At 35.7% G+C, this 24,747-nt stretch overlaps 2 protein-coding genes across 2 annotated transcripts; one reads left to right on the forward strand and one right to left on the reverse strand.

Moving 5' to 3' along the window:
• Positions 1-856: 856 nt before the first annotated feature.
• On the forward strand, positions 857-3,359 carry LOC104085361 (UDP-glucose flavonoid 3-O-glucosyltransferase 6-like). Its single transcript, XM_009589374.4, has 2 exons — positions 857-1,315; positions 2,068-3,359. The coding sequence occupies exons 1-2, from the start codon at positions 973-975 to the stop codon at positions 3,171-3,173; spliced, it is 1,449 nt and encodes a 482-aa protein (XP_009587669.1). The 5' UTR covers positions 857-972; the 3' UTR covers positions 3,174-3,359.
• Positions 3,360-13,521: 10,162 nt separating this feature from the next.
• LOC104084710 (uncharacterized) lies at positions 13,522-14,124 on the reverse strand. The gene has a single exon (XM_009588634.4). The coding sequence runs from the start codon at positions 14,122-14,124 to the stop codon at positions 13,522-13,524; it is 603 nt and encodes a 200-aa protein (XP_009586929.1).
• Between the last annotated feature and the right edge of the window lie 10,623 nt (positions 14,125-24,747).

Below are 24,747 nucleotides of genomic sequence, written 5' to 3' on the forward strand. Positions count from 1 at the left end.
AAAGATTTGGTCAACGCCGTTAACACCCTCGCATAAATTCCTCTTATTTTGAGAAGTAAAACCACAAAATATGAAGAGATTTCAAATAAACAAATGCATTGAAAAGACAAACCAGCAAAGCCATGACATCATTACCAGTCTTGATCACCAAGATAAATCTAAGTACTTTTTAGCATTCACTCCGCTTAATTACTTGGATATTTCCTTTTGTTCCCCTGACCTTTTAAAAGAAAAAAGAAAAAAGAAAAAAGAAAAAGGATTTTTGAAATTATTTAAACAATTTATAAATATTTATATGGTTATAAATCAACTTATTTAGAATAAAATATAAAATTTTTAAATTATTTTTAAATAAAAAAAGTACAAAGAAAGCAAAACAAAAATATTGTTGTCATCATGCTCAATTAGTAATAACTTGACTTCTCCGGGGACTAGTCCAGCCTTGTGAAGGGAGAGGATTTCGTGGGCGGAAGCTACTTCTCATTTGTTGAGACCCCAGGTCTCGTTTTTTTCGTTTTTCAGGTTCCGTCTTTAACCTCGTTAGCAAACGGAGTTGGCTAGCTGCTGACAGATATTTTACGGCTACATAATTATCAATGTCTTTCACTGCATAGCATTTGCCGTGACATTGTTATTCTTTTTGTATCAGACTAAAAATAAAAGTGTGTCACGTAAAATAAAACACGACGAGTACAACATATAGTAATATGTTTCGCCTAAGCCATGACATCATTCTCATTCTTAATCACCAAGACGACTTAATCTTGTCATTACTCCACTTACTAAAGTATTTAATTTCAAGACTCCAAGTAATTAACCTTTTAACATATCTACTATATTATAAATAGCTAATCAGAGGGGTTATCATCAGACCAGTTCAATCCCAAGTCATAACAAACTCTAGTTTCCTCTTCAAGTTTCAAACAAATATCAAATTTCAACTTGAGTATAAACCTTTAAGCCAAGAAGAAAATGAAAGAAACCAAGAAAATAGAGTTAGTCTTCATTCCTTCACCAGGAATTGGCCATTTAGTATCCACAGTTGAAATGGCAAAGCTTCTTATAGCTAGAGAAGAGCAGCTATCTATCACAGTCCTCATCATCCAATGGCCTAACGACAAGAAGCTCGATTCTTATATCCAATCAGTCGCCAATTTCAGCTCGCGTTTGAAATTCATTCGACTCCCTCAGGATGATTCCATTATGCAGCTACTCAAAAGCAACATTTTCACCACGTTTATTGCCAGTCATAAGCCTGCAGTTAGAGATGCTGTTGCTGATATTCTCAAGTCAGAATCAAATAATACGCTAGCAGGTACATTGGTATCAATTTCACGTATAGTTGTTTTATTTTACTTGTTGTAACTATTAGGGGCAGCAATTTGAGTCCAAACCCGTCCAGAGATTAATGGGTTGGGCTACAACATTTTAGTTCATGGGTCTAAATAGGCTGAGCCCAAGTTAATCCATTATTTTTTATAGCCCATTCTGATTCTGACCCATTAACTAACCCAAATACAACCCAGGAAGCTCACCCCAAAACAAAGGGATCTCAACCCAACTTATCTAGAAATTTATTTTTAGCCCAAATACAATCCATGGATCTCATCCCATTCTGTTTTTTCGTTTTTCACCCCTTCCCAACCCCTAATTTTGTATTTTTAATTTTCAATTTTTTGTTTTTTTCTGCACCACCCACCCACCCCCAACCCCTAAAAAGATTGTATTTTTAATTTTATGTTTTCTGTTTTTTCATTTTTTTGCACCACCCTCCACCCCAAGCTCTTCCCAAAAAAAAATTTACTTTTTTTTTTTATATATTTTTAATTTTCTATATGAGTTTAACTTTAATTGACAAAGTAATATTTTCATGACTTTATGTTATAGTGAATAAAGTTTAACGACGTTTACTATTTAGTTGGTAATATTCACTTCGGTAACATTAAAAGCGGGTTCAACTGCCGCTTGAACCAACATGGATCCGTCTCTCAATGTTACAAGAGATCGTTTTATGACATTACTATTATAGCGATAAAGTTCACTTACCTTACTAAAATTAACTGGCAGGTATTGTTATCGACTTGTTCTGCACCTCAATGATAGACGTGGCCAATGAGTTCGAGCTACCAACCTATGTTTTCTACACGTCTGGTGCAGCAACCCTTGGTCTTCATTATCATATACAGAATCTCAGGGATGAATTTAACAAAGATATTACCAAGTACAAAGACGAACCTGAAGAAAAACTCTCTATAGCAACATATCTCAATCCATTTCCAGCAAAATGTTTGCCGTCTGTAGCCTTGGACAAAGAAGGTGGTTCAACAATGTTTCTTGATCTCGCAAAAAGGTTTCGAGAAACCAAAGGTATTATGATAAACACATTTCTAGAGCTCGAATCCCATGCATTAAACTCGCTCTCACGAGACAAGAATCTTCCACCTATATACCCTGTCGGACCAGTATTGAACCTTAACAATGTTGAAGGTGACAACTTAGGTTCATCTGACCAGAATACTATGAAATGGTTAGATGATCAGCCCGCTTCATCTGTAGTGTTCCTTTGTTTTGGTAGTGGTGGAAGCTTTGAACAACATCAAGTTAAGGAAATAGCCTATGCTCTGGAGAGCAGTGGGTGTCGGTTTTTGTGGTCGTTAAGGCGACCACCAACCGAAGATGCAAGATTTCCAAGCGACTATGAAAATCTTGAAGAAATCTTGCCAGAAGGATTCTTGGAAAGAACAAAAGGGATTGGAAAAGTGATAGGATGGGCACCTCAGTTTGCGATTTTGTCACATAAATCGATGGGGGGATTTGTGTCGCACTGCGGATGGAATTCGACTTTGGAAAGTACATATTTTGGAGTGCCAATAGCAACTTGGCCAATGTACGCGGAGCAACAAGCGAATGCATTTCAATTGGTTAAGGATTTGAGAATGGGAGTGGAGATTAAGATGGATTATAGGAAGGATATGAAAGTGATGGGCAAAGAAGTTATAGTGAAAGCTGAGGAGATTGAGAAAGCAATAAGAGAAATTATGGATTCCGAGAGTGAAATTCGGGTGAAGGTGAAAGAGATGAAGGAGAAGAGCAGAGCAGCACAAATGGAAGGTGGCTCTTCTTACACTTCTATTGGAGGTTTCATCCAAATTATCATGGAGAATTCTCAATAATTAACAGCGTTAAATGGCCATCCCAAGCCGGTGTCTATCAATATCAGTCTCTCTACATTCACATAGTAGGGCTAAAACTATACTGAATTTGTTGTTATTGTTATTAAATGACCATCACATTCTGGCCAATAGCACTTATGATATTAATAATTTTCTCAATAAAATTTATGTATATTCTGCGATTTATATTAGAAAATTCACCGAATATTTATAAATATTCAGGTGCAAACCATATAAATAAAGACGCCTATGTAGTTGATAGAATACCATGTGAACTAGAATGACACATAGCAGACACAGTCGAAGTGATATATCAAAGCCAACACAAGGAAAGACCTCCAACTCGAGCCATAAAATGCAAATTCTCCTAATGATTCTCCAACCTTTATTGGTCTGTTCGGGGTTATAATTAAGTTCATTGTATCAAATATTCTAGTGAAATGGATCAATTTTGCCCCTATATTATCCGAAATTGAGCAATTTTGTCTATAAGACTTTTGTGTCTAATGTTACCCTTGCATTAGGAAAAAGTCTTGTTTTTTACTCTTTACCCTTATTAATGGAGCTCCAACGTAAGGGTTATTTTACACCGTAGACAAAAGTTGACAGATCTTTTTCACAAATAATTTGAACAAGCAAAAAACTAGCAATTTCACTTATTACGGTACTTATTTATAGTTATTTTTAAATAACTTGATAGCTAAATTTTTGATAATGTTAGTCAATTAAAGTTAAACTCATATACCAACTTATACATAGTAAAATTTAATTCATACACACTAGTAATGCAGAATTATTTTACACTAGCAACGTATAATAAATTCGTTGTACTCCAACAGGTGATTTGTCTTAATTTCCAAATAACGTGCATGTAACACAATTATTTGTAGTTACTTTCTAAGTGATTCGATGTTATAAAAATACTTAAACTATCATATGGTTAAAATTGGTCAATTAATTACATAAATGAAGAGCAGTGAGGAATAAGAAATTGACTTTGTCAAGGAAGCATATAAATTTATGTTGAAATATTCAACACATTCTTCTTTTTTGGGCAGTGGGCTGATATTTTATTGTCGATCGGTACATTGATTAGTGGAATTCATTTAGTCTAACAATTGTATTCTAAATAATTACTTCATCAGTTAACTTTTAGTTGTTCATTTTCTTTTATTTGCACCCTCTTTAAGAAAAAATAAATAAAGTATGAATTTAAAATTTTACCCATAATAATAATAATATTTCTAAAAATTTTGAAAAATAATTTGGAGAATGAGTAGTTAATAATAAGGGTTAAACAAGAAAAATAAAATTATTTTTCTCTTGATTTAGTATAATGAACAAGTAAAAACAAAAATATATTTTTAGTATAGTGCATAAGTAAAAGTGAAACGAGTAAGTTAATACCATCAAAGTTCTCTTGTAAACTTCCTTTCTCCTACTATTTATGTCACACACAAAATAACATATTCTTATTCAGACATGCAACATCATTTTCAGGTGTACCACTACTAAAAATCAGGCAAATACCGTCCAAACATCGATCAAAGTTGGTCGGTAATGACCAATAACCGTCCAAAACGCGACCATTTTCGTGTGGACAGTATTTTGAAGGTCGGAATGGCATACCGACCAGCGTTGGTCGGTATGCTCTACACAACCATCCGGCAATGTATTTGGCTTACCAACAAAAACTGATCGGAATATGATTTTATTAATTTAATTTTACTGACCAAACTTGGTCGGTGTATTAAGTTTATTAATTGTTCTTACCGACCAACTTTGGTCGGTATTTGAAAATATATTTTTTGTATAAATTATTAAAATTTTAAAAAACCGACCAACTTTGGTCGGTAATATAAAATTTATTTTATTTTAAATAATTAAAATATAACAATACCAATCAAAATTGATCGATAAACTGGACTGGGCAGGCAGAAAATCGACCAAAGATGGTCGGTAATGTTGATCTGGAAATTTATTGCACATTCACCGACCAACATTGGTCGGTAATGTGCAATTTGATTTTTTTTTATTAGTAACCGACCAAGGTTGGTCGATTTTCTGGTTTTAATTTTGGCAGAATATACCTGTTTTGGTAGCTACACCACCTGCCAAATAGAAACAGCATACAAATACCCCCAATTCAAATTTAATAACCACCAAATTCACCACCAATTCACCACAAATCCAACCAAAAACCCAACAACAATAATAACAACCAAACATCCAATTAATACTTTAAAACTAACAAATTAAAGTTCAATTGAACATCACAATACAAAACCAAGCCAATACTAATTACAGCAAGTTCAAAATTGTTCAATCTAATCCAAAACTGGTTCTATTAGTCTAGTTCAAAGTATATCAAAGTAATTGTCAAGGGGTGTTTTCTACAACATCATCATCACCGTTTGATGAACTTTCATCTACAAGACGGCATAGAGAACGGTCTTGTGGAGGACGAAAAGAACGATCACGGGGAGGACGGGAGGAACGATCACGAGCAGGACGGGAGGAACGATCACGTGGAGGTCGAGCCTCTGGCGATGACTCATGAGACCGGGGCAACGGAAAAGCTCCAGTAGATAGGAGAGTTCTGATCTGAGCTTGCATGCCAAGGAATTGAGCATATCTAAGCCTTTCTCTTTCTTTGGCCGCTTTTAGCTCGGATGTGAGCTTTGTCACTGTCTCCCGTATAGACGAGAGGCTCTCCCTATTAAGTTCCTCGCCTTGCGAGGAATTCCCTATTCCTTGCATTACACACCTATAGCGATAAAATTTTTTAGTAGGAAGCCCGTATACCTTCCCCCATTTTGGACCGCCAACAACCTCCAACCATATTCTTTTAGCATCCTTGTCTGAAGGTTGGGTTTGCTCGCCCGATTCACCAGCTGGATGACTACGAATGAAGGCCTCCACGTTACTTTGGTAGCAATCCTACATTATTTTAAATTAAATTAGTATTTAAAAATTCTTATAAAACTAAATTATAACACTTAAAGAAAATTGAAAGCTTACATATGCAGTCGAGGCCCGGTCCTCGACCTACCTATCTTCATACCCCTCTTTTTTCTTTTTTACAATATGCGTCTCCTTGAATACCTCATCATGGCTCATTGGACGCCCATACTTCTTTTCCTAAAAATAAATTAATTTAGTTAATAAATATAATTGATATACTTAGAAAAGTAAAATAATTTAATTAAATAATTACCAATCTTCTTTTTATTGTCCCCAGGCTGATAGCACCCCCAGTGTGCAAGGAGCCTCCCTTCTCGGATGAGCGAGCTTTCTTTCCTTTTTCGCTCCTCTATAAGAAATTCGCGGTAAGCCATTGCCTTGACAAATCATTCCATAAATGCTCAAGTAACCAGCCAGGCTGCTTGAGAAATATTTATAGAGAATTACTTTGTGTGGACTAACCATAAAGAATCCATGGCTGCTTGAGAAATATTCCAATCAGATTTGATACTTAGTAATCTAACTGCAACAGACAACTCAAAGTGCGGACTTCCTTCACGTAGTGGACGACTAGCTTCCTCTAACTGTTCATAAAAATATTTTGCATCATCATTAGAATTTTTTTCAACATTTTCATTGGGCTCACCCTCGAAGTGCATCCCAAAAGCATCCACAACTATATCCTAAATTCTAGAATCATGATTTGTATTCTCCACCGACCTACTACTTTCACCAACAACCATGTTATGAAATATTTCATGGCTACCATCGATCTCTCCATGATTAGTCCACATAAAGTAATTCTCTATAAACCCCTTCCTATAAAGATGAAGCTTAACTTCCTCCGGTTTCTTAAACTTCACACAATCGCACGTGACACAAGGGCACCTAATTACTTCTTCAATTTGGTATGGTTAAAGTGACATTGAATGTCTAATAACGTCATCAACCCCTTCTACAAAATCCTCCTGCAATCCCCGCCGATTAGGATAATTCCTATTGTACATCCAAGTATGACGTTCCATCTATACAAATAAAATAAGAACAAATTAATTTATTCTACAATTATAAATTAATTAAATCTTTTTTAGTTAATTAAGATAATTAATTTTTCCTAATTATACCAAAATTAAATTATAGTATATATAATTAATAATAAACTATAAGTTCGATTCATGTCCTAAGAGTTTAAACATAAACTAAAAGTTCAATTTATATCCTAAAAGTTCAATTCATATCCAAAAAGTTCAATTTATATCCTAAAAGTTCAATTCATATCCAGAAAGTTCAATTTATATCCAAAAAGTTCAATTCATATCCTAAAAGTTCAATTTATATCCTAAAAGTTCAATTCATATCCTAAAAGTTCGATTCACAAGAACAAATCCTAAAAACTAAATTCAATTCTAAGTTAATAATTCAATTCTAACTAAACTATTCAAAACAATACAAACTTAAACATTCAATTTACACCATACGTTATCAATTCAATTAAAACAAGACCTAAACCCTAGATTTCAATAAAATGCAAAGTTAAACAATCAATTGAAACACTAATTAACTAATTGACAAAACATTAAATTTATACACAAAAGAAATAAGTTGTAATGCAAACCTAGATTTTTAGGAGGTGGAGAAGGAGGGGCAGCAACTGGGCAGTGGCTAGCAATGACAGCGGTAGCGGCGGCGACGACGGCGGGGGAGTGGCGATGTCACGACCCAAAACCCATTTAAGGTCGTGATGGTGCCTAACACCATTGTTAGGCAAGCCAACCTTGACTAATTAATTTAATTACCCATTTTAGTATTTTTGAAATCAAAATTTATTCAATTAAATAGTAAAGATAGAACTCATAGAGTAAGTGATAAATAATTTAACAACTAAATTAGTAAACAACCCATAACCACTCCCAAAATCCGGTGTCACAAGTGCATGAGCATTTACTAGGAATATAAAATAAAATACAGCAACTATCCGGAACAAATTAGACAGGAAAAATATAAATAACTCTGAAGGAGACTCTACTAGCTGTGGATCGTAATATAGAATGCATCTCACCTATGTCTCCGCATTATTAACCACACCTCTGCACCCACAAGGCAGCTAGACAAATATGTACCTGCACAATAAAATATTCAGCAAGTGGAGTATGAGTAGGAAAATAACGTGTACCCAGTAAGTATCAAGCCTAATCTCGAAGAGGTAGAGACGAGATGGTCGACTTTGATACTCACTAAGAGTCAATAATAATAAGTAACATAAAAATAGAAATATTTTTATGAACATGATTCACAGAGTTAACAATAATTTTATTGAACCGGCAGAAATAATTAAATTCTTTCAATTCCAATAAATTTTTAATTTATTTAATTAGCCTCATTTACAGGAATAACCATAATTTCCTTAACAAGCAGATATAATTAATTCTTTCAATTCCAATAATTTCAAATTTACCAATTAAATTTCTTCGAATGCAACAATTCTCAATCTATTAATTAAATTTACAAGCTGCAATTAAAATAGCAAAGTATCGTGTAATTATTATTATTAGGCACGATTTCTGCCGAGGTCGTACGACCCGATTCAGAGTGTCGTGTACACTGCCGAGGGACGTGCGGCACGATCCATAGATGCATCTATCCTGCCGAGACATTCGACCCTCTCCACAAGAAAGGAGGACATTTTCTTATGTACCTCCGGAAGGAGAGTATATTCATTATAAGATAAATTCGGGAGGATGGATAATTCCTTTTAAAAATTAATTAATTTAAATAAAAAATTTAGCATATGAGATTTCCATCTTTTAATATTTTTACCTAACAATTCACAATATATATATATATATATATATATATATATATATATATATCAAATAATATTAATTAAACAAAGAATACAATTTGCACACGTAATTCATGTTTTGTGTCCTAAACTACCCGGACTTTAGCATTAATAGTAGCTACGTACGGACTCTCGTCACCTCGTGCGTACGTAGCCTCCACAATTAGCAACAATTATTAATGTAATTACTTATGGGGTAATTAACCCCTCACAAGATTAGACAAGAGACTTACCTCGCTCCGAAGTTCCATAGCCGGCTCCCAAGCCTTTCAAATAACTCGACTGATGCCCAACGCTCCAAAACTCGCTTTCGCTTTATTAACATTCACAAGCTTTTAATCCTCCCCCGACATCGTAACATTGAGTAAAATGCTCATACGCCACCAACAAATTGATATCTACAATTACAATCTCAATTACAATTAAAATATGACTCAAAAATATTTATCAATATCCATTTATGGCTCACAAGTTGGCTACAAGCCTCTGGCTCATTCAACTCAACTCCACTCTTATCATTTAATATCCATTTGAAGTCATCAATGATACTACATTAATTCTCCAACACCACCAAATTACTATTCATCATCTTCCTTAACCAACATTTCCAAAACATTTAATTTGGTGATTACTTAGTTGAACACTTCCAACTAAGCTAGAAAATGATTCCATAGGTTCATTGCATCCTTTAATTTCATTTCTAAGAACACTATTTATCTTTCCCTCATTTTCTCAAGAACACTATTCATGCCATGAACTAGGGTTTATGAAATCAATTATCCAACCATAACAACTTGAAACAAATATTAGAATTACTCTCACCGACTCATAAGAAATGAGCTTGAAGCATTAGTATTACCTTCTTGAAGTTTTTCCTTAAAATTTCAATGTTTGAGAAATTTGGTGTTGTTGAACAACTTGAAAGATTTCAAAGATTAAAGGATGTTAATACTAGTGTTAATAGGATGTTATTAACCTAAAATATCCATAAAAAACTCACCTTGTATTCTTAAGTAGTCCCCAAGGTCAAATCCACCATGAAAGAACCAATCCCTAGCTCAAGAAAATCCCCAAAAATGGCTGCTGCCCGTGACTGCCTTATATAGGCACATGTGCTTCAGCGAGTTGCACCTTGCGATGTGCAGGTTGTACCTTGTATTACAAGTTTCCCATGCTCGACACCTTTTACTAAAACATCCATAACTCTTTGTAGAAATATCCAAATGACGAACGGTTTAAAGAGTTAGAAACTAGACTCGAAGATCTTTCATTTGATAGGTTTTATACCATATAACTCCATATATATATATATATATATATATATATATATATATAGGCATGCTCGTCTAAAGTTAGGTTTTATGTGTACTCATTTAGAACTTTAGTCTATTATGATTTCCAACTTGACTTAGATTTAGGGCTCTCCTTAGACCCCATATCACTTATAATTATGACTCGTACACTTATTAACATACGAACCTGCTGGAACCTTCAAATCCCAATTCCGATGTCGTTTACTCAAAAATCCAACCTTAGTCAATTCTTCCAACTTAAAGCTTTCGAAATGAGAAATTTCTTTCCAATTCAACTCCGAACTTCTCGAATTAAATTCCGACCACGCGTACAAGTCATAATACCTGAAGTGAAGCTGCTCAGGGCCTCAAACCGCCGAACGACGCGCTAGTGCTCAAAACGATCGGTCGTGCTGTTACAGGCAATGCGGGGTGGGGAATGAGATTTGTGTGAGGGAAATAGAGAAGGAGGGGGGAAGGTATTGAGTGAGGAGTATGAAAATTTGGAGAAGAGTGGTAAAAGAAATGAGGGAGAATCCCGTATTTCACATCTAATATTAGCATTACTGACCAAAGTTGGTCGGTACAATAAGTGTTGACCGTTTGACTATTAACCGACCAACTTTGGTCGGTTATTTTAAAAAAAAAAACTAAATTATTATTTTTTTAGTTTCAAGGAAATAAAATATACCGACTAAAGTTGGTCGATAAATACTTCCCCTGCAATAACCGACCAACTTTGGTGGGTAATCTTAAATATAATTTTTTTAAATTTTATTAAATATTTTAAATAATAATATAATTATTAAAATTTTAAAAATTGGGTCCATGTTGTAGTTTTCGTCTGTGTTGGACGGTTTTTTGGTCGCTTTTTTTGACCGACCAACATTTATTTTTGTGTTTTTATTTCTCAAAATATTATAAACTATACAAAATTATTATAAACTATAAGCATTTATTTTATTTAATTATTTAATTATTATAAATAATTATAAACTATAATCATAATCTTTATAAATAATTATATTGACTAATTACTTTTAATAAATTATAATAACATCTATCTAAGTAAATTTTCTAAGTTATAATTAAGTATATGAGTAATTTCACACACACACACATGATCAATCGCATACATTACAACATACGAAAAATTTATCAATTGATAAATCAATATTATTCTATTTTAAATATTTTTAGTCATTAATTTGACCTATTAACTCGTTTACTTAATGCTAATAACTTCTTTTGTTTCTTTAATTTGTAATCCATATATATATATATATATATATATATATATATATGTCAAAGATGTTTAGTATTAATTCTTCTATTTTTCATTCATTCATCACTAATAATGCATGACATAGATTATTCGATATAGTTCGAGATATTTTGTTTTTAATATTAATCGATATAGGTGGAAATATTTTGTTTTTAATATTCATCGATGCATTTAAGTAAGTTATAAGTCGATGAATCATTTTACAAATAGATATATTTGATGATGATCAATTATATATACTAATTAGATTATTGCTTCTTCACAAGTCTATCCCCAAAAGAACCCGACCCTGTGGTCCTAGTGCTTCGTGTTCTTATATATGTGTGTGTATATATATATATATATATATATATATATATATATATATATATATATCTACACACACACTTCGTTGTACTACTTTAACTATATATATCTTGCTATAGTATATGTTAGTGTATTCATTAAAGTGTTAACATATTACATTTATATTATTTAGATAGTAAATATTAAAGTGATTCAAAAGTTTGAGCATGTTTGACCTAATAACCGACCAACTTTGGTCGGTTATTTTCCAGAAAATAAAATATACCGACCAAAGTTGGTCGGTAAATGCTTCCCCTGCAATAACCGACCAATTTTGGTCGGTAATCTTAAATATAAATTATTTTAATTTTATAAAATATTTTAAATAATAATATAATAATTAAAATTTTAAAAATTGGGTCCATATTACCGACCAAAGTTGGTCGGTAATCAAAAAGTTACTTTGACTAAGCAAGTTTGACCATTTCGGTCAACTTTTTGGTCGGTATTTAATTTTAAAAAAATATAAATTTTGTTTTTGTTTCCGTCTGTGTTGGACGATTTTTTGGTCAAATTTTTTGACCGATCAACGTTGGTCGGTATGACTTGGTCGGTTTTTCCCCGATTTCTAGTAGTGCGTTCATATGTGTACTAGATATGTACATACTAATAATTTAGTTACATGCAACTTCAAAAAGTTTAATCTCTTAAATACATCAGGTACTTATTCTTTTATTAATTATAATTAATATATGACTCCCTCCGTCTGATTTTATGTATCAGTAATTACAAAAAGACTTTTGTAGTCTAAAACAAGCCATAGACATTGTGCGCAGTGGCGAAGTCAGATGGTCACAAGGGTGGTCAGTTGACCACCATTCGTCGAAAAATTGCACTGTGTATATAGGTAAAATATTACGTTTTAGAGGTATATAATACATATTGAACACCCTTTGTCGGGATTTTTTTTTAAATTCTTTCAAATTTGGATACCCTTGGGAAAATTCGTAACTTCGCCGCTGATTGTGCGGCTATAACACCTCGTTAGAGATAAAATAAAAAGTTTAAAGTTAAATTATTTATAAATATAATTATTTATAAATATAATTAAAAAGAGGGTATATTTTATTTTCATACGGATCTTACTTCTCTTCCCAAAGATGAATGAGCCCAACGTTCACCTTGGAGATATTGATCAAAATTTCAGAAAACAACGCCAAGTTAAAAATAAAATGATGCCTAAAAGAAAAGGAAAAACATACAATAAGAGAACCCATTAAACCACAAACTTTAGTGTGTAAAAAAAGCAATAAAGATATCGAGGAATTACATGTCAAAAAAGAACAAAAAGCAAGTAAAGTTACATTCCTATGCCAAAAAAAGAAGAAGGAAGATATAGTATTAAAAGAAAAAGAAAAAGAAAAAGAAAAAGAAAAGCGAATCAACGGCTTTTTATGTACAAAAGGTCAATTTTTCTTACTTGGGTGAAAAGTCAGAAACTATAAGTCATGGTTCCAAACTATTAATTCAAGTTATGTCGACCGAATCAACAGAGTAACTGAATCCTGATATGATTAATTTATATTCGCGTTACATGTTCGGTCACAAATATTTTTTCATTTCTTATGTTCGAACTTGAGATTTCTCGTTCATCCCACCATACTTTTTGGTGGTACGTTTTCATTCTTGTCCTCGTTGATGCTGAGGAGGAAACAGAGTCCTATCATCCATAATCAAATTCTCAGAAACCTCCATATTAGATCTAGAAGAACTGTTGCCTAGTCTATGAAAAAAAGCTTCGTGACCAATAGTATGATCCTGAGAGGGAGGATTTGTGTAGGGAAAAATTTGTTGTACTTCCTGCTGAAACTGTATATTATAAGCACTAGGAGTAGTGCTAGGATTCACTATCTGCTGATGATGAAGATTAATATTCCTTGACCCAAATGTATCGGGTTCAAGTCCCGAGAATGAAAATGGTTCACTGTGGCTGCCAGTGAACTGTTGTACCATGGCTCGAAAATTTGTGGTGTTTGTATTGAATACAGTTGTTGGGGTTCGCCTTGAAGCCCTGGATCTTCTCCTAATGGTCCTGGAACCACGGCCCAACGGGCCGTGATGGTGAAGACTTGCGGAGGATGTTGTGGTTGTAACCACCGTGGCATCGGAGAGTTGGCTGCCGCCGAAGACGGTGGTGGACGGCGGAGGGGTTTGAGGTTGTTCTGATAAGGTATGTTGATAGATTTGTAGCCAGTCAGTGGGATTTGGCATGGTTTCACTCATGGTCAAAATATTAGAAGAAAGAAAGTGAGGTAAATATAGCTTTTGAAATTAGAGACTTTGGTTTAAAACAAGAAAATAAAAGAATAGGAAAATCATTAAAGTTTATAGATAATTTTTTTTTATTTGCCAGTCAAAGTAAATGACTTGTATGTTGGGGGCAAATCATGACCAACAGGCAACGACCTCACTCCCTCCTTTGGGGGTTATATTTTCTCTTGAAGAGAAAACTTGTCAAGTGAGGTGGTGACCATTCTTTCTAGTCATATATTTCCTTTTTTCTCTCAATTTAAAAAAGTTTGAGAACTGTTTGGTGGTTATGAGTTGTTATTTTGAAAAGCTTTCTTGTTTTTCACCCAATATATTATGTTTTTTGGTTTCAATTAATTCAAATTCGCACTACTTAAGGTTCGTTAAAGGGGAAGCGTTCTCTACCAGGATTTTTTCTATTCACAGCAGGATTCGAACCTGAGACCTTTGGTTAGGATGAAATGATCTTATCTATACCACCATAACTTTTGATCGTTTAAATTTGAAGCACTTGTTACTTAATTTTGGTTCTTAAGAATTTTAAAAATTGTAAGAAAAGAAAAAAAAATTTCCTACATATTTTTTACAGAGTATTATACGTTCGCAATACAGTAGCGCGGGAAAAATTAATTGCTCCATATTAAGATTTGTATATGCATCAGACAGACCATTTTGAACTGTATTAATTATCTTGTATATGCATCAGACAGACCATTTTAAACTATAGCGAGCAGCTTTAATCCTCAAGTTTACTTCGAAAACATTACCCAAAAAAAAAAGTTTAATCCGCAGTCACTGAAAACTATTTATGTAAATCCTTATTACCAATTAGATTTTCATAAAAGATAGTTCAGTGATCCAAGAATCACAATTTCAGCCATGATTTTGTGTGTCATACTTTATTACTCCATCATTTCTACCTTAATTGATTTTTTAACTAAGTTATTTTCATATATATTAAGAAATTCACCTTTTAACATTAATTAATAATAAAATTTACTATATTAACCTTTATTATGCCTCTTTAATTTGTTCATTGAAAATATAATAGATATGTACTCCGAAACTTTTTACTGCAAGGTTAACTTTGAAAAAAAAAAGTTAATTCCTTTTTTATATCTAAAAAAAATTAAATATTATGAACTATAAAAAAAAGAGGCTAAAAATCAATTAAATTAGATCGGAGGAAGTATTTGATTGGATCTTACATTCATATAAAAGGAAAGAAAACTGCTCTATTTTGAATATTCAACAATGTTATCTGATTTATTAGTAATAGGCTGCCAGGGAGTAAGGCTTCTGGAAGCAGTAATGCCAGCTTAGTTAAAGAATGTTTAAGTGCTGGTTTCCAGGAAGCAACAGGTCTGAGACGAAGATGAAAGCAATGACGACAACTAAGGGGCGGGCTAACGAGGCGGATCCAAAATTTAAAGTTTATATGTTCCTACAACGACGTAAGTTAATATATGATCTTAATAAATGGGTTACAATCAAATATTTGATATATTTAGCGTATTTCTTAATTATGTAAAGTATCTGACAAAAGCTATTGTGTTCCACTGAACTTATAAATGATACCCTAGATTTCGGGTTACAGTATTAGGTATGAATTCAGACAAATCTATTAACTTTTGCTTAGATTGTATAAGTATTAAAATTCATTGAATATGTATAAATATTTTGTGAACTTAATAACTAAAACAAATTATGGGTCATTGACAAATTCAAACCTGATAAACTTTAAATCCTGACTACGCCTCTTAGCACAACTAGCTCGAAACAAAATGTTAGCATAAATGGGAATCCAAATACTAGTACTATAGTTATATTTAGTTTATTTGTTCCTTGTCATTGTCAATTGCAATTTTGGTCACTATGAGTGCGTAGTAGGTGGTTACAAAGATGACTTTAACCTGGTCTTCGTGACTTTTTGGAGTCCTGTAAAAATGTTGTCGGCTTTTCTTAATTTTTTTTGGGTCTTTGGCATGTTTAGTTTGAATATGAAAGACATTATTTCAAAAATTTAGTGTCGCGACTCAACCTGTCGTGATGACACCTATTTTAATACTAGGCAAGTCGACAACCTCAATAAATTATAAATTATTTTAAGATTGAAAATATAATATCTAAATTTAATAGAAAATCCTACACATACTGATATAAATACACTCCCAAAATCCGGTGTCACTGAGTACACGAGCATCTAAATGATAACAAAGTCTGACTACTAAAAACACTGTCTAAAAATATAGAACAATACAAAAACTGAAAGGAAAGAGAGTCAAGGTTTGCGGATGTCAAACAGCTACCTTGATAATCTCTAACAGATAAAACTCCGAAAAACTTAGCAACCGCCGTGTCTGGAAGTACCTGAATCTGTACATGAGGTGCAGGATGTAGTATGAGTACAACTAACTCAGCAAGTAACAATACTAAATAAAGAACTGAAAGTAGTGACAAGCTTCACGGCTAAGTAATTTCCAACATAAGAAGGGAGGCATGCTTTCAAGCTCAACATTTAAGACCCAAACAGTAATTTCATATCAAGTTCAAATGAAACAAAGATAATATCTCTCAAAAATTTCAAAACAGTGATATATGATAGCTGAAGTTCAAAATTAATGAAATTAATGCATCCTCTCAGAGCAACAGTCACCCAATCCTCCCATTCACTCTAACCTTACAAACACTCTTTCCTCACAATCATTCATTCCTCTCAGTCACTCAGCACTCGGCACTCGCACTCAGTAGGTACCTGTGCTCACTAGGGGTGTGTATAGACTCTAGAGGGGCTCCTTCAGCCCAAGCGCTATAACAAGCCAATCATGGCATATAATAATGAAACATGCTGCGGGGTGCATCCCGATCCCATAAATATTCTCACAATCAGGCCCTCGGCTTCACTCAGTCATCAACCTCTCTAGTCTCTCGGGCTCTCATAAATCATGATAAGTAGTCCAAACAACAATGATATGATGCATCAATAATGAATAATGAAGACTAAGATGAAATGTACAAGTAAAACTGTGACTGAGTGCAAAATAATAATTTAGCAGATAATTCAATAAGTACACAACCTCTGTGGGTTCCTACAGTGTAAACACATATTTTAAACATAATTTATAGATTGATTTCTCTAATATGTGGAAAATGTACGGATAACAACAGATTATTCAACCACAGAGTTTCATGGAATCTATCAAGTCACAATTCCTACGGTGCACGCTCACACGCCCGTCACCTAGCATGTGCGTCACCTCAAAACCAATCACATATCACATAATCCGGGGTTTCATACCCTCAGTACCAAATTTAGAACTGTTACTTACCTCAAACCATGTAATTCTTTATTCTGCTATGCATTTTCCTCGTGAATCGGCCTCCGAACACCTCGAATCTAGTCACAATTAATTCGATTAAGTCAATACAAATTATAGGAACTAATTCCAAATGAAAATACTAATTTTCCAACAAAATCCGAAATTGCACTCAAATATTTCTCGTGGTGCCCACGTCTTGAAACCCGACAAAAGTTACAAAATGCCCATTCAACCACGAGTCCAACTATACAAATTTTACCAAATTCCGACAACAACTTGACCCTCAAATCTTATTTTCATATCCATAGGCCCAGTTCCTCGAATTTCACCTCAAAACACGTAATCTAGTCGGAATAATCGATGATAATTCAATATTATTGACTAACATTGATCATAAGTGACTTACCTCGAGATTTCCCATGATTTCTCGCTCAAATATCGCCCCAAAACCGTGTTGGAAATGTCCAAAAATGGCAAAACTCGGAAACCTTTCGAAATATATACTGTCCAGGGGTTCCGCACCTGCGACTCACTTAGCCGCTTCTGCGGTCTCGCAGGTGCGAGAAACCAACCACTTCTGCGGTTTTGCCCACCTTTCCTTGCCTCTACATCTACAACCTTGGTGTCGCTTCTGGGAATTTCTGTCCGCTTCTACGGACTTCCCGCTTCTGCGATGCCAGGCTCGCTTCTGCGAGCCAATTTTCGCAGATGCGATTGCATCAGTAGGCAGCATCAAGTTTTAATTGTTCTAAGTTCAAATTTGATCCGTTAACCATCCGAAACTCACCCGAGATCCCCGGGACCTCAACCAAATATACCAATAAGTCCCAAAACATCATACGAACTTAGTCGAACCTCTAAATCATATCAAACAATGCTAAAATCACGAATCATACCCTGATTCAAGCTTAATGAAACTAAAAAATTTTAACTTCTACATTCGATGCCGAAACCTATAAAATCAAGTACGATTAACCTCAATTTTTGCACACAAGTCATAAATGACATAACAGACCTACTCCAGTTTTCAGAATCGGATTCCAACCCCGATATCAAAAAATCAACTCCCTGGTCAAACTTCCTAGGTGAAATTTCTATTTTATCCATTTCAAGCCTAATTTAACTACAGACTTCCAAATAAGTTTTCGGACATGCTCCTAAGTCTAAAATCACCATACGAAGCTATTGAAATCATAAAAATTCTATTCCGGGGTTGTTTATACATAAGTCAGCATCCGATCAACCATTTCAACTTAAGTTTTTATCTTGGAAACTAAGTGTCTCAATTCCTTTCAAAACCTCATCGGACCCGAACCAATTACCCCGAAAAGTCACATAACATCTGTAAAGCATAAATTGAGCAGTAAATGGAGGAACATGATTGTAATACTCGAAACAACCGGCCGGGTCGTTACATTCTCCCCCTCTTAAATAAACGTTCGTCCTCGGACGGGTTTAGAACCATACTTGGAGTCTCAAATAAGTGTGGATACTTGCTCCTTATCTACCGCTCAGTCTCCCAAGTAGATTCTCTGACTGGCTGGCCTCTCCACTGTACTTTCACTGAAGCTATATTCTTTGACCTTAACTTTCGAACCTGCCAGTCTAAAATGGCCACGGCTCCACATCATAAGTCAAATTACCATCCAACTGCACTATGCTGAAATCCAAAACATGAGAAGGATCCCCGACATACTTCCGAAGCATAGATACATGAAACACTAGATGAACATAAGATATACTAGGCGGCAATGCAAGTTCATAAGCCACCTCTCCAATCTTTTTAAGTATTTCAAAAGGCCCAATATACCGAGGGCTCAACTTGCCATTCTTCCCGAACCTCAACACACTCTTCGTGGGTGAAACCTTGAGCAGAGCCTTCTCCCCAACCATGTAAGCATCATCACGGACCTTCCTGTCGGCATAACGCTTCTCTAGACTGTGCCGTGAGGAACCGCTCCTGAATCAATTTAACTTTCTCCTAAGCATACTGAACCAAATCAGTACCCAATAGCCTAGCCTTATCCGGCTCAAACCAACCCACCGGAGACTGACACCGTCTCCCATATAGAGCCTCATATGGAGCCATGAATGCTTGATTGGTAGCTGTTATTATAAGCAAACGCTGCCAGTGGTAGAAATTGATCCCAAGAACCTCCAAAATCTATAACATAAGCGCGTAACATATCTTTCAATATCTGAATAGTGCGCTCGGACTGCCCATCCGTCAGAGAGTGAAATGTTGTACTCAACTGAACTTATGTACCGAAACCTCGCTGCACTGCTCTCCAAAACTGTGATGTAAACTGTGTGCCCCGATCTGAAATGATGGCCACTAGCACACTGTGTAGGCGAACAATCTCGCAGATGTAAATCTCAGCCAACCGCTCCAAAGAATAAGTAGTACCGACTGGAATACAATGTGCGGACTTGGTCAGCCGATCTAAAATCACCCAAACAATATCAAATTTCCTCAAAGTACGTGGGAGTCCAACTACGAAATCGATGGTAATATATTCCCACTTCCACTCTGGAATTTCTAACCTCTGAAGCAATCTACCCTGTCTCTGATGCTCATACTTTACCTGTTGACAATTTAAACACCGAGCTACAAACTCCACAATATCTTTCTTCATTCGTCTCCACCAATAGTGGTGCCTCATCGGATGAATGGAATACTGCGAACTGTGGGCTTCTTCAAGAATCAATTCACATAGCCCATCTATATTTGGCACACAAATACGACCTTGTATCCTCAACATCCCATCATCTCCAATAGTAACATCTTTGGCATCACCGTGTGTGATGATCCAAAAGGTCATCTTATGTTTTAAAACTCGAATTTGCACTCTTAAGACTTAAAAATCTTATTTTTACCCTTCTCAATTTGCGTGCGCAGTCCGGGCATGTTTCTAGAAAAATGTTTATGTTGAAAATTGATGAAAATAAGAATTCTTGCCTTAAAAGCTGATTTTAGTCGACTTCGGTCAACATATTTGGTAAACGGGCCCGGATCCATATTTTGATGGTTCCGGTGGGTCCGTATCGAATTATAGGACCTGGGCGTATGTCCGGAATCAAATTCGGAGGTCCCCAGCTAGAGTTATGAATTTGTTTTATGAAAATTTAAAGTCTAAAAATTTATTATTTTTAAGAATTGATTGATGTTTGGCATTGTTAGTACCGGGTCTGAAATTTTGGTTCCGAAGACCGGTACAAGTTCATTATAGTATTTAAGACTTGTATGTGAAATTTGGTGAGAAATGGAGTTGATTTGGCGTGATTCGGACGTCCAGTTGAGAAGATAGGAATTTTAAAGTGTTCTTGAGAATTTCATTTGATTTGGTGCTAAATTCGTAGTTCTACGTGTTATTTTGGCAATTTGATCGCGCGAGCAAGTTCGTATGATATTTTTAGACTTGTGCGCATGTTTGGTTTGGAGCCCCGAGGGCTCGGATGAGTTTCAGATAGGCCACAGGATGTTTGGACTTTGAAAAATCTGGTTTTCTGCAGATTCTGGTATTCTGGCATGTCCTTCTTCGCAATCACGAGGGTACTCTCGTGAACGGGAAGAGTAAACTGGTCAGCTGGAATTTTCTTCTTTGCGAACGCGAAGGCTTGGTCGCGAACGCGAAGCGATGGTGGCGTTACCCTTCGCGAATACGACCAGCTCCTCGCGAGCACATAGTGTTAGGCACACCTGAGGTTGAGTGAGTGATCCTTCTTTGCGAACGCGAGCATGGTCTCGCGAACGCGAAGGACAGGGAGGAGTAACCATCACGAATGCGAGCAAGGTCTCGCGAATGCGAAGGCTTGGCAGCTCTGCTCTTCGCGAATGCGACAGTGGCCTCGCGAACGCGATGCACACTGTCGCCTCGCACTTAACAAATTACAAACACTGGATTTAGCCATAAATTTATTTTTCTCAAAAACCAAACGGACTAGAGGCGATTTTCAAGAGTTATTTTCTTCCCCAAAGTATTGGTAAGTGATTCTAAACCATTTTGTTTCAATTACCCATTTCATTTCATAAACTTTCAACCTAAAATCTAGAGCTTTTATGATAGAATTGGGGGTTTAGGTAGAAACTAGGGATTTCGGAATTTGGAGATTTAGACCTCAATTTGAGGTCATATTTCAAAACTAATTATATATCCGGGCTCGGGGTGAATGGGTAAATGGATTTTGGTCCGAACCTCGGGTTTTGACCAAGCGGGCTCGGGGTCGATTTTTGACTTTTTGGAGGAAAATTTGGAGAATTTAATTTATGCAATATAATTGATTCCTTTAGCAATATTTGATATTATTGAGTCATTTTTGAATATATATACGAGTGGTTTGGAGGTGAATTCTAGAGAAAAAGTTATGATTGAGAATTAAGTGGCCTTCGGAGCAAGGTAAGTATTGTGTCTAACCCTGACTTGAGGGAATTAGGAACCTTAGACTATTTGCTATGTGAAATTCATGTGAGCGGCGTGTGAGGTGACAAGTACTTATGCGCCGCCAATTTATCTATTTTCCATGTTTCTTCCATTTTTCTTATACTGTCTCTTTTCTATGCCTAATTACTATGTGTTTATACTAGTGTTGTTAAATTGGTCGTTCTTATCATGTTTAAGGATTTTCTGGTGATAATCGAGTATTTATTACAAAGTTGAGATTGATATTGTGCACCAAATATGGAAGTAAGTCTTGTATGTGTTATTCTATCTCCCTATTGTTGTTTATGCATTGCATTATGGTAAGGGAGAGTGTTAATGCACGAAGGGCCATATTGTGAGTGTTAATGCACGGATGGTGATGCCGTGCCATATTGTGAGTGTTAATTTACGAAGGGTGATATCGTGCCATATTGTGAGTGTTAATGCACGAAGGGTGATGCCATGCCATATTGTGAGTGTTAATGCACGAAGGGTGATGCCGTGCCATGATATGAGAGTTAATGCACGAATGCTGATGCCGTGCCATTTCTATTGTTTTTATGGTGAGATTGAGAGTAAAAGCACGAAGGGTGATCTCGTGCATTTTTCCTTTACTGTATCCGTTATTTTTGTTGATTCATGGTATATTGGTTATTCCAGTTATCATTCTATTGTAGTTCCTTATCTTGTATTTCCCCAGCATGTTTCCCCCTCCCGATACTTCGTCGAAGTTAGGCTCGACACTTACCAGTACATAGGGTCGGTTGTACTGATACTGCATTCTGCACTTTCTATGCAGATTTTGGTACCGGCTCGAGTTAATCGAGATTTTACTGTTGTACCGCTATCCAGAGACTCAAGGTAGATCTGTCGGCATTCACAGACCTTGAAGTCCCCGTCTATCTTTTCTGTTCTACTATTTCTTTCATTCAGACAGTTGTATTTCTTCTAGACTATTACTTGTAGCGAATTCTAGAATGCTCATGAATTGTGACTCCATATCCGGGGTAGTAGTTAATAAAATTTTGATATTATTCTGCACTCACTATATTTCATCTTAGCTAATTTGTTGTTAATCACTGAATGGAATAAGGATTGGTTTAATGATTCTCTAACGTTGGCTTGCCTAGCAAGTGAAATGTTAGGCACCATCACGGTCCCGACGGTGGGAATTTTGGGTCGTGATACCATGATGAACTGTGTCCTTCAGGACCAGCAAATGAGGATCATCATACTGGCACTCTCTGATACGATCATATAAGGAAGACCGAGAAACCACACAAGCTAGAACCCAATTGGGCTCCGAAATATCTAATCTCACGAACTGGTTGGCCAAGGTCTGAACATCAACTTCAAGAGGCCTTTCACCAACAGGAATGAATGCAGGGCTACCCATACTCACTGCCTTTCTACTCAAGGTATCGGCCACCACATTGGCCTTCCCAGAATGATACATAATAGTAATATCATAATCCTTTAGCAGCTCCAACCATCACCGCTGCCTCAAATTTCGATCCTTCTATTTGAATAAGTGTTGGAGACTCTGATGATCTGTAATTACCTCACAAGACACACCATAGAGATAGTGCCTCCAAATCTTCAATGCATGAACAATGGCTGCCAATTCTAAATCATGAACATGGTAGTTCTTTTCATGGGGGCTTCAACTGACTCGAAGTATAGGCAATCACTCTACCCTCCTGCATCAAGACACACCCAATACCAATCCGAGAAGCATCACAATATACTGTATAAGAGCCTGAAGCTAAAGGCAAAACTAGAACTTGAGTCGTGGTCAAGGTAGTCTTGAGCTTCTGAAAGCTCTCTTTACACTCATCCGACCACCTGAATTGAGCACCTTTTTGGGTCAATTTAGTCAAAGGCGATGCAATAGACGTGAAACCCTCAACGAAGCGACTATAATAACCGGCCAAGCCGAGAAAACTCTAAATCTCAGTAGCTGAAGATGGCCTAGGCCAACTCTAAACTGCCTCTATATTTTTGGATCCACCTTAATTCCCTCACTGGACACTATGTGTCCCGAGAATGCAACCGAACTAAGCCAGAACTCACATTTGGAGAATTTGCCATAAAGTCTCTCCTCTCTCACCCTCTATAATACAATACCCAAGGGTTGCGCATGCTCCTCCTAGCTACGTGAGTACACCAGGATATCATCAATAAAAGATCAACTCTAGTCTCCGGACCCCCAATAGTTACCACACACGACCGATACACGAATATGTGAAACTAAAGACTCATGGGGCATATCCAAATAATGAGTAAAGTATGATGATACATACGAATAAGTGGAACCAAGGTCAAATTGTCACGACCCGAAATTCCCACCTTCAGGACCGTGATGACGCCTAATATTTCACTTGCTAGGCAAGCCAACATTAGAATTATTTTAATCATTTTTAACAATTTATTTTAATTAAATATTAAAGAAACCAAACAACTGGAATAATGTCTGAATTAAAGTAAACAAACCAAAATAATAACGATGTCTAAACTCCAACCTATAACTGGAGTCACAAGTGCACGAGCTTCTAGAATAATACAAATAAGGGTCTGAATAAAATAAAGTTGTCTGAAAGAAAGCACACATCTAAGATTAAATAGAAGGGGACTTCAGAGCTGCGTACGTTATGCAACTGTACCTCAAGTCTCCTATGGATCCGAGCAAATCTACAATACGCCACTGGGGCCAACTCCGGTATCTGCACAAGAAGTGCAGAGTGTAGTATGAGTACAACCGACCCCATGTACTCTGTAAGTACAGAGCCTAACCTCGACGAAGTAATGATGAAGCTAAGGCATGTCACTTATATTAACCTGTACGCAATAATAAT

Source organism: Nicotiana tomentosiformis, chromosome 6, assembly GCF_000390325.3.
Source record: "Nicotiana tomentosiformis chromosome 6, ASM39032v3, whole genome shotgun sequence".
In the NCBI taxonomy this organism is placed as follows: Eukaryota; Viridiplantae; Streptophyta; class Magnoliopsida; order Solanales; family Solanaceae; genus Nicotiana; species Nicotiana tomentosiformis.

Bases quoted from the DNA above. Each gene is read 5' to 3' on its own strand.
- LOC104085361 (XM_009589374.4), top strand. From the start codon at position 973: ATGAAAGAAACCAAGAAAATAGAGTTAGTCTTCATTCCTTCACCAGGA. The intron at 1,316-2,067 runs GTACATTGGTAT...ATTAACTGGCAG, and splicing joins ATCAAATAATACGCTAGCAG to GTATTGTTATCGACTTGTTC.
- LOC104084710 (XM_009588634.4), bottom strand. From the start codon at position 14,124: ATGAGTGAAACCATGCCAAATCCCACTGACTGGCTACAAATCTATCAA.